General features: G+C 41.7%; 1 protein-coding gene across 7 annotated transcripts in view; it reads left to right on the top strand.

The window, feature by feature from the left end:
• Positions 1-13,620, top strand: part of SAFB2 (scaffold attachment factor B2) — a 49,229-nt gene that overhangs the window by 23,851 nt on the left and 11,758 nt on the right. For all 7 annotated transcript variants that reach the window (XM_014531876.1, XM_014531875.1, XM_014531874.1 and 4 more), the window contains exons 11-14: positions 3,230-3,379; positions 3,470-3,582; positions 10,304-10,434; positions 11,815-11,906. In XM_014531876.1, the coding sequence (XP_014387362.1) occupies positions 3,230-3,379; positions 3,470-3,582; positions 10,304-10,434; positions 11,815-11,906 (486 nt within the window). The remainder of the gene's footprint in view (positions 1-3,229; positions 3,380-3,469; positions 3,583-10,303; positions 10,435-11,814; positions 11,907-13,620) is intronic.

The raw sequence follows: 13,620 nt of genomic DNA, 5'->3' as shown, positions 1-13,620 counted from the left end.
GGTTCTGGGTGATGTCCGTTCCGTCTTTTAGTTGTATTTTTGAAGTGGTTGTTTGCGGCAGCAGTCTGCGGTGTTTACCTATGCCGCCATCTTGGTCTCTACTCCTCACCTTCATTCTTAACACACATGTGGCTTTTCTTCCTCTGGCTGACTTGAAGATTTTATCTTTTTCACTGGTTTGGAGCACTTTGCTGATGTGTTGTTGATTTTGTTTGCTGGTTTTTTTCCCCGAGCTCCTTGCCTTCGAGGACTCCTCACATTGCCCTACCAGTCAATATTGCTCCGGTTTCTTTCGTTTCAGTCTTTATTTTTTCCATTTCATTTTGAGTAGCTTCTCTTACTATGTATTCAGGTTTCCTAATCTTTTCTTCTGCCGTGTCTGTTGTTAATCCCATCTAATGTATTTTTCATCTCAGAAGTTCATTTTGAGTGGTTTTAAATTAGCGTCCATTACCTGACATGCACAGTTGTTCCTTTGTCTTTTTGAATAACTAAACCAAGTGCTTAGTATCCTTGGTCCACTAATTCTGTCATTTTGTCATTTCCGAGTCTGATTTTATTGGTCCATTTGTTTTCTTCATTAGAGTTGGACTTTCTTTCTTCTTGGCTAACCCAGTCATTTTTTTCTTTTCTTTTCTGGGCTAAACTATTTTAATAATTTGATGAACTACAGCTTATCACATCACAAAAAGTATTTAATGAAAAACAGTTATCCCCTGTTTTCACATTCCTTGTCTCAGAATTTAGAAGAACATTTTACACTTTGTATCTTTAAGGCACTGTATTTTTAAGAGTTCACACTAGAAACTGACAAGTCTTCTTCCAATTAAGGAGCTGCACACTTGGGGTGTTTGGTCAGCTTGTGGTATTTCTGAGCGAGGTCAACAGACTTCTGTCCTTGTTGAAAGGGGAAAGACCACAAAATTACATTCCATTGATTTCCCATTTTAACTCCACTGAAAAGGTAATTCACTTCCTCAGTAAAGTTTTTACGAATTTTTCTATCTTACAGATACAGTCTTCCCAAACGGGCTTCATAAGTATTCCTCCAGAGGTAGTGTTCATTGCTGAGTTGATGTCTTCTACATGGGGTCAGCAGAATTTCAGTCTCGGTGTGCTTTCTTCTTTACTTCTCTAGTTGTAGAACTTCCATTCAGCCATCTTCAGGTGGTTCTGAATGATGGTTGTTCTGTATTTTAGTTGTAATTTTGATTTGGTTGTGGGAGGCAGCGAGTACCAGTATTGACCTACACGCCATCTCTCACACACAATAGGATGTAGTCTGGCCGTGTAGCTCAGTGGTTGAGTGTCGACCTATGAACCAAGAGGTCACGGTTCGATTCCTGGTCAGGGCACATGCTGGGGTTGCAGCCTTGATTCCCAGTAGGGGGTGTGCAGGAGGCAGCTGATCGATGTTTCTCTCTCATGGATGCTTCTAACTATCTCCCTTCCTCTCTGTAAAAAAATCAATAAAATATATTTTTTTTAAAAAAAGGAAAGAAAAGAAACATCAATGATGAGAGAGAGAATCATTGATTGGCTGCCTCCTGCATGCCCCCTACTGGGGATTGAGCCTACAACCTGGGCATGTACCCTTGACCAGAATCGAATCCAGGATCCTTCAGTCTGCAGGCCAGTGCTCTATCCACTGAGCCAAACCAGCTAAGAGTAACCCAGTCATTTTTTATTGGATACCAGGCATTGTGACTTTTACCTTGTGACCTAGTTACTCTTATATCCCTGCAAATGTCCTTGAGTTTTTGCTGGGGCACAGTTCAGTCACTTGCTCAATCAGTGCAGAGGCTTGCTGTTAAGCTTTGTAATCAGGCCAGAGCTCAGGGCTAGCTTCATCCACTCCTGGGCAACATCCTTCTGAGCGCTCAGCCCAATGCCCATAAATTACAGGCTTTTCTATCCAGCCATTGGGTTCATTCTGGGGAAAGTGGGCCTTTTGCAGCACTGAGTGAGCCCCGGGGATTGTTCCCTCTGCTTCTGCAGGTGGTCATCTCCTAGCCTTGGTGGTTTTCTCACACATATGCGCTACTCAGGACCCTATACAGTTCTCCGAATGTCTCTGTGTGGTACTATGACTGGTTACTGCTTTAATCTCCTCAGACTCTGATCTGTGCTCATCTCAGGGATATCAGCCCCCTCAGTTCCTCCTCTCTGCCCATGGCCTGGAATTTCTAGGCCAGCGGTTCTCAACCTGTGGGTCGTGACCCCTTTGGGGGTCAAATGACCCTTTTACATCGGAAAAGGGTCATTTGACCATCGGAAAACATATATATAATTACGTATTGTTTTTGTGATTAATCACTATGCTTTAATTATGTTCAATTTGTAACAATGAAATTGGGGGTCACCACAACATGAGGAACTGTATTAAAGGGTTGCGGCATTAGGAAGGTTGAGAACCACTGCTCTAGGCAGTAAGAATGGGCAACCATAAGGCCCTCATGTGTTTCCACTCTTGCAGGTGTCACCATCCTTTGTAGCCTGGTGCCTGGTGTCTGAAAACCCTTGTTGCTTACACTTCCTCCCATTTTTTAGTAGTTTCAGGCAGCAGGAGAGTTAATGGTTGGTTCTCCAGGCTGGCTGGAAGTGGAAGTTTGCTCTGTATCTGTGTCAGAGGTCTTCTTAGCCTTGATCCTCATAGATTGGGGTGCATTTCTGAGTAGATATCGCCTCTGCTGTCCATGGATAGAATGGAATTAGAGAAAATGATCTGAGTGGGAAGGGCTTTTGATTAATTAACAAGTTGTCATTAGTGAAGTTTAACTGTCTTTAGCTCTCCCTGTTTTTTTGTCACTGTAGAGCTGATCTTGTATCAAAAGCAGTTGCATTTTGATAGGTCAGTTATTTTTAATAACTAGGAAGAACTGACAAATCCTGGAGAAGTAAAAGATTTTTTTTTTTCAGGTTACTTATGCTTATTTGTTTAGCTGTGGTCATGGGGATTATCCCAATTTTCCATAAAATCCTCTTGACCCTGCTGCAATATCATGGCATAAAAGACTAAAAGTGCCACGAGACAAAAGGACAAAAGGTTTTGTTTTCTTATTATTAACCATGATTTTGGATAATGTTTGGGAACATTTTATATAGATGGCCAGATGAAAGATACCAAAATGTCTAATGGAAATAATTTTGATGATCAGTTAACTGCTAATAATTTTTTACATTGTGTGATTATTTGTATGAGAAAATAAGAGTGCCCTTTCCCATGAAGGTTGTCGGAGCCAAAGTGGTGACCAATGCCCGCAGTCCTGGGGCTCGGTGCTATGGCTTTGTCACCATGTCGACATCTGATGAGGCTACGAAATGTATCAACCATCTCCACAGAACTGAGCTTCATGGAAGAATGATCTCCGTAGAGAAGGTAAGGCAGTCCTTGCCTATTCTAACTCATGAACTTTACATGGGGGAAGACCTAGTCCATGAGCCATTTCTATCTGCATTATATTTTTAGGCCAAAAACGAACCTGCTGGGAAAAAGCTGTCCGACAAAAAGGAGTGTGAAGTGAAGAAGGAAAAAGTATCTAGTGTTGACAGACATCATCCTGTGGAGATCAAAATTGAAAAGTAAAGTAATTTTTTTTAAATACTTTTTTTATTGATTTCAGAGAGGAAGGGAAAGGAAGATAGAAACATCAATGATGAGAAAGAATCATTGATTGGCTGCCTCCTGCATGCCCCCTACTGGGAACGAGCCCGAAACCTGGGCATGTGCCCTTGACTGGAATTGAACCTGGGACCCTTTAGTCCGCAGGCCGATGCTCTATCCACTGAGCCAAACCAGCCAGGGCTAAAGTAATTTTTTAAACACTTTCTCTTGGGATGATGGCTGGGAGGAGGGCAGGTGGCAGCCACAGGGTCGCTCATGAAACAAGCATGTGTCCTTTGCATAAACAGCCTCACCAGCTTCTCATTTACATCACAGGTGATTTTTGCATCTTGCTGCTACTTCAGTATTTAGCTTTCAACAGATACTCATTTCATAATGCTAAAAAATGGATTCAGATGATTCTTAATAAGTATGTACATCTAACCTAGTAGCCTGTTGAAAAAAACAAACAAAATGAATAACTTTTTGCATCTTGCTGCTACTTCAGTATTTAGCTTTCAACAGATACTTATTTCATAATGCTAAAAAATGGATTCAGATGATTCTTAATAAGTATGTACATCTAACCTAATAGCCTGTTGAAAAAAACAAAACAAAATGAATAACATTTTTTTATTTATTAAATATTTTTTATTGATTTCAGACAGGAAGGGAGAGGGAGAGAGAGAGATAGAAGCATCAGTGATGAGAGAGAATCATTGATCGGCTGCCTCGTGCACGCCCCCTACTGGGAGTCAAGCCCACAACCCAGGCATGTGCCCTTGACCGGAATCGAACTTGGAACCTTGAGTCTGCAGGCCAATGTTCTATCCACTGAGCCAAACCAGCTAGGGCAAAATTTATTTTTTATTCCAAACATCCTGGGCCCTTGCACAGCCTCTGAAAACTTGGAATCATTTCATGGTCCAAGTTGATTTTCATGTGAATCTTGCTTTTTGTCCCAGCAACTGCAAAAACCCAGCTTTGCAAAGATAACATCGTTATTCAAAGGAATGTAAACTGGTTGAATATTGAAATGAGCCGCCTTAAGCTAGTATTTTGTGCAGCGCCTGGCAGTTGTCAAGTATTTTTGTGTTTCCCTCAAAAACTTGAAATATCCCAGAGTACCTATGAGTTCACTGTGGTACATTGGGGGTACCTTGGCATAGGAATTTGGGGATCACAGGTCTGAGATACTATTTTTATAAAGGAGGTGATTTGTAGAAATAGGGACAGATCTTTCACAGCAGGCATTGATTATACTTTTATCAAAACAATATGCTTGCCCTAGCCAGTTTGGCTCAGTGGATAGAGCGTCAGCTTGCGGACTGAAGGGTCCCAGGTTTGATTCCGGCCAAGGGCACATGCCCAGGTTTCGGGCTCCGATCCCCAGTAGGGGGTGCACAGGAGGCAGCCGATCAATGATTCTCTTTCATCATTGATGTTTCTGTCTCTCTCTCCCTCTCCCTTCCTCTCTGAAATCAATAAAAATATCAAAACAAAACAAAAGCCATATGCTTAACTTTGGGGTAGGTAGAATTTGGTGACGTGCTTGATAACACAGTATTCTCAGAACACTGTATGTCTGTTTTACGTTTATATTGTCAGCACAATTTATTTCCACTTCCAGGTTAATAAAAATATCAAAACAAAACAAAAGCCATATGCTTATCTTTGGGTTAGGTAGAATTTGGTGACGTGCTTGATAACAGTGGTATTCTCAGAACACTGTGTGTCTGTTTTACGTTTATATTGTCAACACAATTTATTTCCACTTCCAGGTCCACTTGGCATTCTAAAAATTAAACCCTTTGCTAAGAATCTGTAAATTTCACAGTAATTCCATTTTGCTGGGTTTTTTTACATAAGAAAATTTATATTTGAGTAAACATGGCTGTGGACATCAATACGCATAAGTTGGGCTTGGTTTTTAATGGTGTAATTGCTGGTCTTCACTGTGACCAAGTTAGAAATTGTAGGCCCATGAGAAATGGCTATCAGATGAGCCTTCATGTACTTAGAAGTAAGACCCATGATTTTATCAGCAACTTCTTGAAAAAGGGACACATCTATTAGCAGTGCTAAAAATATCTATTGTTAGAATATGGGAAGCTGTTGAGAGTTGTTGGTTTTCTTAGTGTCTTGAGATGCTTTTCGTTCGTTGATTTTTTGAATCACAGAAGTGAGATGTGTTTGTGGCAAAAAGAAAGGGGATAATAATCAGCCAATGTGTGTGTGCATGCAGGGGAGTCCCTTAGTCCCTGGAAGAGTCCTGTGAGGTCTGCTCTGTGTAGAAAGAAGAGGAAACTGGCCCAGAAAGGGGACCCAAGGTCACACAGCTCAGCTGGCAAGCAGCAAGGCCAGAATTTAGTCCTAAGCTGTTGCCCTCAGTGCTAGGGCACTTAACTGGGTGATGAGCTTAAGGTGTTTAAAACCAAACGGCCTTCAAGTGGTTTGCCCAGGTTGAATATTTCAAAATTTGTTTTTAACCTTATTTATTTCATTCAAATAAACACCTTTTTAACCTTTCCTTTTATATTAAGAATTTCTAGGCTTAATCGTCAGCCTAAGTCAGTGGTTGGCAAACTGCGGCTCGCGAGCCACATGCGGCTCTTTGGCCCCTTGAGTATGGCTCTTCCTAAGCCTTAGGAGTACCCTAATTAAGTTAATAACAATGTACCTACCTATATAGTTTAAGTTTAAAAAATTTGGCTCTCAAAAGAAATTTCAGTCGTTGTACTGTTGATATTTGGCTCTGTTGACTAATGAGTTTGCTGACCACTGGCCTAAGTGAAATGGAGAAGCTTGTCCATAGAGGTGGCTTGTCTTTTTTTTTTTAATATATTTTATTGATTTTTTACAGAGAGGAAAGGAGAAGGATAGAGAGTTAGAAACATCGATGAGAGAGAAACATCGATCAGCTGCCTCCTGCACACCCACTACTGGGGATATGCCCGCAACCAAGGTACATGCCCTTGACCGGAATCGAACCTGGGACCCTTCAGTCCGCAGTCCGACGCTCTATCCACTGAGCCATACAGGTTAGGGCTGGCTTGTCTTGGTTGTCATGGATTAGTAGTGATTTTTCTATAATTGTCGTTTAGAAAGCACACACTGAAGTCAGGCAAAATACCACTACCTGGTGGGAACACTTTTTGGTATATGTCTCTCCAGCTTTTTTTCCTATGTGGAGGTGTTTTCTTTGTTGGTTTTTTTGTGTGGGTTTTTTTTGTTTGTTTGTTTTTAACTTAATGTTATCAACAAGTTCGTTGTGTCTAGGAGGTGCCATATGAGTACAGAACAAGTAGGGAGAGGTCTCCTATTGAAACATTTTTCAGGTCTCCTTGGAGGGAGGAGGCACCACTGCAGAATAGTGGAAGAGGTACATCAGAGATGATTCATGGTGGCTTTATTTGCAGTCATATAGTCACTGGAACCAATCTCTAGTCTATCATAAGGGAAATGGAAATAACTGTGCACTGTTGTGTAGCAGTTGAAAGGAACCAGATCTGTGTATATATCCACACAGACTAACCTTTTTAAAAAAATAATAATTTTATTGATTTTAGAGAAGAAGGGAGAGAGAGATTGAAACATCAATGATGAGTGAGAATCATTCATCAGCTGCCTCCTGGCATGTGCCCTGACTGGGAATTCTGGTTTGCAGGTCAGTACTCAACCACTGAGCCACACCGACTGGGCCAGACTAACCTTTCAAGCAGTTATTTTTCAACCAGTGTGCTGCAAGAATTTTTAAAACATGCAGTACCTGACGATTTAGTCAAGGGTACTGACCTCTTTTTCCTTAGATTGTCAAAATAAAAAATGACAACAGCCAACTAACTCACCAATAGCCATTTGGTGTGAATGAATCAAAATCATACCTTTTTTTTTTTTTCTCTGTCACATCGGCAAAAAAATACATTTTTTGGTGTGCAGAATTTTAGGAATTAGTTGTGTGTGCCATGAGTTGAAAAAGGCTGAAAATCGCTGCTTTAAAGCATGAGGTGAAAAGCGCTAAAGAGCAACATATCAAGGCCCATCCCAGTATGTTAGTCTCCAGAAATGTCGTAAAACATCCCTGAAGATCTTCAGGGTTATGTGAAAGTATCCATAAAGGTTCGAGAGGTGAGCAAATGATTGACAGTTATGGCACCGTGGGTGGTGATGTCTTGTCTTGGGGATGGGACAAGTGTATCTGTGACCTTCACTGCATCTATACTATTGTACTGTAAGGGAAACCTGCCCTGGTTGTTTTTTTCTCAGTGGTTTTTTTCTCATCTGCCCGGGGACCAAAGGGTCGAGTGTTTGATTCCAGGTCAAATGGCACGTACCTCAGTTGCAGGTTCCCCAGCCCTGGTAGGGGCATGTGTTGGGGGCAAGCAATCGATGTGTCTCTCTCACATCGATGTTTCTCCACCTCCTCCCTCCCTTACACTCTCTAGAAATCAATGGAAAAAATATCCTCGAGTGAGGACTTAAAAAAAAAAAGAAACCAATATGTTAAAAACATTTACAGCCCTAACCGGTTTGGCTAGGTGGATAGAGCATCGGCATGCGGACTGAAAGGTCCCAGGTTCAATTCCGGTCAAGGGCATGTACCTTGGTTGCGGGCACATCCCCAGTAGGAAGTGTGCAGGAGGCAGCTGATCAATGTTTTTCTCTCATCAATGTTTCTAACTTTCTTTCCCTCTCCCTTCCTCTCTGTAAAAAAATCCATAAAATATATATATAAAAAAACATTTACAATTGTCAATTTTGGCACACACCATCAATGATTATGGTATGTGCTTACATTTTTAAAATCTTCAGATTAAAAGTTTTTCTCAAAATGAATATTAATTTAAAAACACAGCTTTGTGCTGTGGAAGTCTAAAAGGAAGGAAGAGTGAACTGAGAGGGGTTTCTTTGGCCAGTGTGAACTCTGCTCAGGTTGTAGGGAAAAGAAGGCAAGAAGTGCTAGTTAGAGAATCCAGTGGGACCTGGCTTTCCTGTCCTGGAGCTTGGCACATGGTGGGCATTTAATGACTAGAATTTAATTGCCTGAGACAAACACCATTAGGAAATATAGAAGACATTTTAAATGGCAGCAATGATTTATTTCACCACTTAGAAAAAAACTTCCTTGCCTGGCCAGTGTGGCTCAATGGTTGAGCATTGGCCTATGAACCATGAGGTCACAGTTTGATTCTCAATCAGGACACATGCTGGCGCAGGCTTGAATCCCCAGTGGGGGTTGTGCAGGAGGCAGCCGATCAATGATTCTCTCTCAATGATGTTTCTATCTCTCCCTCTCCCTTCCTCTCTGAAATCAATCCTATATAATAAAAGCCTAATATGCAAATCGACCTAATGGAAGAACAACTGGTCGCTATGACTCGCACTTACCACCGGGTGGCAGATGCTCAACGCAGGAGCTGCCCCCAGGCCAGCCAAGGCGGGTGCCAGTGCGCCCCCGCCCACCCCCCCGATCGCCCCACCAGTCGCCCCACAGATTGGCCCTGATCACCAGCCAGGCCTAGGGGCCCTACCCGTGCATGAGTTTCGTGCACCAGGCCTCTAGTAAAAATAAAAAAGAATAAAACTGGTCTGGCTGGTGTGATTCAGTGGTTGAGTATCCACCTATGCACCAAGAAGTCGCTGGTTCAATTCCCCATCAGGGCACATGCCTGGATTTCGTGCTTAATCTTTAGCAGGGGCGTCAGGAGGCAGCTGATCAATGTTTCTCTCTCATCACTGTTTCTATCTCTCACTCTCCCTTCCTCTCTCTCTAAAAAGCAATCAAAATATTTTTTAAAAAACAAAACTGCCTTTGGTTGAAATGTTAGAGTTTCCATATTTGCTGGCATATAACAGCATTTTATTTTATTTTTAAAATGTTTTTTATTTCATAGAGGAATGGAAAGGGAGAGAAAGATATAAACATCAGTGATGAGTGAGAATCATTGATTGGTTAGACAGCATTTTATTTTATTTTTAAAATGTTTTTTATTTCGGAGAGGAAGGGAAAGGGAGAGAAAGATATAAACATCAATGATGAGTGAGAATCATTGATTGGTTACTTCCTGTATGCCCCACACTGGGGATTGAGTCTGCAACCCGGGCTTGTGCTCTGACCGGGAATCGAACTGTGACCTGGTTCATAGGGCAACGCTCAACCACTGAACCACACTGGCTGGGCTGCTAACATTTTAACTCCTCAAAGTATGCAGATATTGCCAGGTACCAAGTGTTAGTGGGTAGGTTGCTCACTGCTTCATGCTGTAGGAACATCCGGTCCTGATACTGTACCTCCATTCTATATTATATTATACCTGTTTGGGGAAAATTTTTTCCCTACAAAACTTAATATTCCACATATACAAAATGTTTCAAAATGAGACATTTGAAAATAGTTTTTCACAAGCATTCTTCCATTGTGTCTACTTGCATACCTGTCATATATATGAGTGCTTCTAGCATCTTGGAAAAAACATCCTCATAAGCTTGCAGTTTTATCCTGCATATTTCGAGATGTGACAGATAACTTAAGTGGGAATAGGGGCTGTGTCTAAAGAGGAGAATATCACCACAGTTTTCAAATAATTCTCCCCATCCACTTGCCGCTGGCCTGGTTTGTTTTGCCCATCAATCTGAGCGAGCAAACTGCTCCTATTAGAGTCTCAGGAACTCAAGTTTGATAACCATGTTTTTACATAGAACTGTAATTAAGAAGGAAGAGAAGATGGAGAAAAAGGAGGGGAAAAGGCCTGAAGACATTAAAAAGGAAGAAAAAGACGAAGACGAGCTAAAACCAGGAACTACAAATCGGTCCAGAGTCACCAAATCAGGTGATTAGAGGCTAAGTGTTCATGAGGGGGGAAGAGCCGGTCAGAATGGGCTGGTAGGTGTCATAATCAAGTAGGTACAGCGAGCTTTTTAGTACTTTGCTTAGTTTTGCTGCTTATAGGAAGCCATTAAAGCAACAGAGCCTCAGGTGATGAGGTGGCTTAAAGGAGTTTCTACACAACAGCAGAAATGCAGAGATATTCTGGTCAGTGATTTAACTGTACTGGCAGCTCAGTGACCAGGGTTCTTATTTTTCCTGAGTCTTTAACAGAAAAGAGTGGGGGGTTTGCCAGAGGGGAATGTCCTAGTTCTTGTAACTAATTCAGTACAGTTCTGTAGGTGTGTAATCTTATTTTTCTTGCCTGTATGGTAAAGCCAGTTCCAATGAAAAACAAAAAACGAAAATCTTATGTCTGTAGACTGTGGAGTAGGAGCAGTTGCACTTATAGTGTGCCACCTCTGTTGTCATATAAAAATTCCTTGCACTCTGCACCTTCAAATTTGCATGAGGCTCCACAGAATGTTTTGTGGCAAAAAAAAAAAAGAAAGAAAAGAAAGCCTATCCCCTCCCCTTTCCAAAAAAGAAAACCAGAAACAAAACCTGACCATCTGGAGCACTGGGATTTGGTGCAGTGCATTACAAGTTAGATCTTAATCATTGGGGTAATTGGCCAGCAGTCTCATGAGGAACGTGTTTTTAAAATGCTCCTGGAGTATTGCAAATTTCCCTAAATCCATGGTTGTTCTGGCAGTTAGAGCCTGCTTAGCTTGTTGTGAAGAGGAAGAATTGGTGTAGAGCCTTTATTGCTGAAGACTGATGAAGGGAAGCCCACTTTGGGGGTGGGGAGGGGCTCCCTCGGAGCCAGCAGTATCTAATTCAGAGCACAAGAGCCTGGTTCTGCAGAGCATTCCACAATGTGTGATAGGAATAAAAATTGAAATTGGTTATCCTGGAGCCACTAGGATTGAGTATGAGGGGTAAAGGAAACAAACCTACAGGTGAGATTTGTTTGTGTACATGTTGCAGAATGCACTTTGACTCAGATTTAAGTTGTAAGATGCAGGCAAGTCCATTCTAGATGAGCAAAGACCCAAACACTGCTAGCCATTTTCCGCCCAGTGTAGCCATATTGGTAGTGCTTCTTTTTTGGTAATCCTCGCTAGAGGATAGTCTTTCCTTTGGATTTTAGAGAGAGTGGAAGGGAGAGAAGGAGAGAGAGAGAGAAACAATTTTTTTTCATCATGAAGACAGTGACAAGGCACAAAGGCTTCAGCGTTAGCATTAGTCACTTGACAGCTTGGCGGGGGGTGGCGGGCAAGAGCCCCCAGCTGGCTTGTGTACATCAGCACATTTTCACAGATTGCTGTGTTCTTTCCTGAAGGAAGCAGAGGAATGGAACGGACAGTAGTAATGGATAAATCAAAAGGAGAGCCTGTCATTAGTGTGAAAACCACAAGCAGGTCAAAAGAAAGAGTGAGTATTGCTTCTGCCATCTCAAGGCCAGCCATGAAAACCACAAGCAGGTCAAAAGAAAGAGTGAGTATTCTGCCATCTCAAGGCCAGCCGTTTTTTATTTGCATTGTGAAAACAACATTGTTTGGCCTTTAAAATTTTAAGAGTTCTTTGAAGTCCTTGGGAGGCATATTGTTAACTCTTTAGATTATGCATAGAAACATGAAATTAGATTCTAGAACTTATTTCAGAACAATGCTTACCCATGTTTGCTTTCCAGAAATGTGTTCGCCCTTCTCTGATTCTTTGTCAGGTTATACCATCTTCTAGGAGAACTGATTCCCAGTGACAGAGCTGGAAGGACAAGACCCAGGCTTTCCAAATCGGAGGCAGCTTCTACTCTTTGGCTAATCTAATAGCAGTTTATTCATTTTCTTTAGTTGATTTTCTATTAAATTAACCAAAAAGAAAAGTGGAGTCTACCCTAAAACTGTCATGTCATCAGACAACGAGCTACATTGCTTATTAACCTGTGCACATAGCTGGACAAGCTAGGGGCCTCTCATTTTGCTCTTCCATTCTGAAAAACAAACCCTCTGTTTCCCAGATGAAGATTCCAGCTAATATGTTAATGAGGAGAACAGCACTTTTTCAGTGAATACACTTTTTTATGATTCACCCAAGAATACTTTGTGTTGTTAAGACTTAAGTTTTAAATTAACATTTGGATTCCGTAGAGAGCAATTTCTAATGCCATTTTTTTCTATGGGCTACATGGAAATCATAAAATACAGAGAAATAAACAAAAAAGACCCATAAACTTACCACTCAGATAACTGATGTTAAAAAAAAAAAGGTAGTAGTAATGTAAACATGATTAAAGCATTCAGATAGTATAAGAAGGCACAACATAAGCACAATGGAAACCTCTTTTCTGCATGGGCTCTTCACACTTCTCTCACAATACTGTACACACAACACATTGTGTATGCTCTGAAACACCACCACTAACGGGTTCCTATAACTTGCTCTTGGACACTTTTTGTGCATAATATACGGAGACATACAGTGCTACTTTCTAATTTAATTTTGAAATTGTTGCAGATTCACAGGGAGCTGTAAAGAATAGGACAGAGGTCCCATGTGTCTGTCACCCAGTTTTGCCCAGTGATTTTATTTCCTGTAACTGTAGCACAATATCAAAGCCAGGAAGGTGATGTCGATGTACAGTGTGTATTCAGTGCTAAGACGTTTAATCGCTAGTGTAGATGGACATGTCCCACCTTTGAAAACTGCTGTGGGCAGCCTTCCTATGCCTGCCTCTTGGCAGACTTGTAACCACCACTCAGTGGGATTGCTAGGTCCAAAGGTGTGTGTGTGTTGTTCTTTGTGGTGGATGTTATCAGGTGCCCTTCAGAAAGTTACAGAGGATGCTGACATTCCTGGGGTGCGGAGCTTGTGCTGAGTCACCAGTAAGTGGCGAGGCCATGTTGTGACCAGGAGTACAATTTGAGGACTGTAATGCCTGCTGGTCTCTGCACTAGATCGCATCCTTCCCCCGGAACCTAGGGTGGCTGTCCCTCCTCATTCAACCTGCAGTGTGTGTGATTACACTTTAAGCTCTGCCTGTCTTCATAGGTGAAGAGTGTCCTATGATGTTTTGGGGGTGAATCTGTCCTCTATTTGTATGTCCCTCTCTATTCCCCCTAGCCCCCACAATCTCTTTTTTTTTTAA

This window comes from Myotis brandtii, unplaced genomic scaffold (genome assembly GCF_000412655.1).
Source record: "Myotis brandtii unplaced genomic scaffold, ASM41265v1 scaffold827, whole genome shotgun sequence".
Taxonomy (NCBI): domain Eukaryota; kingdom Metazoa; phylum Chordata; class Mammalia; order Chiroptera; family Vespertilionidae; genus Myotis; species Myotis brandtii.
The sequence above is the reverse complement of the archived record's forward strand: the minus strand, read 5'-3'. Positions and strand labels throughout refer to the sequence as shown.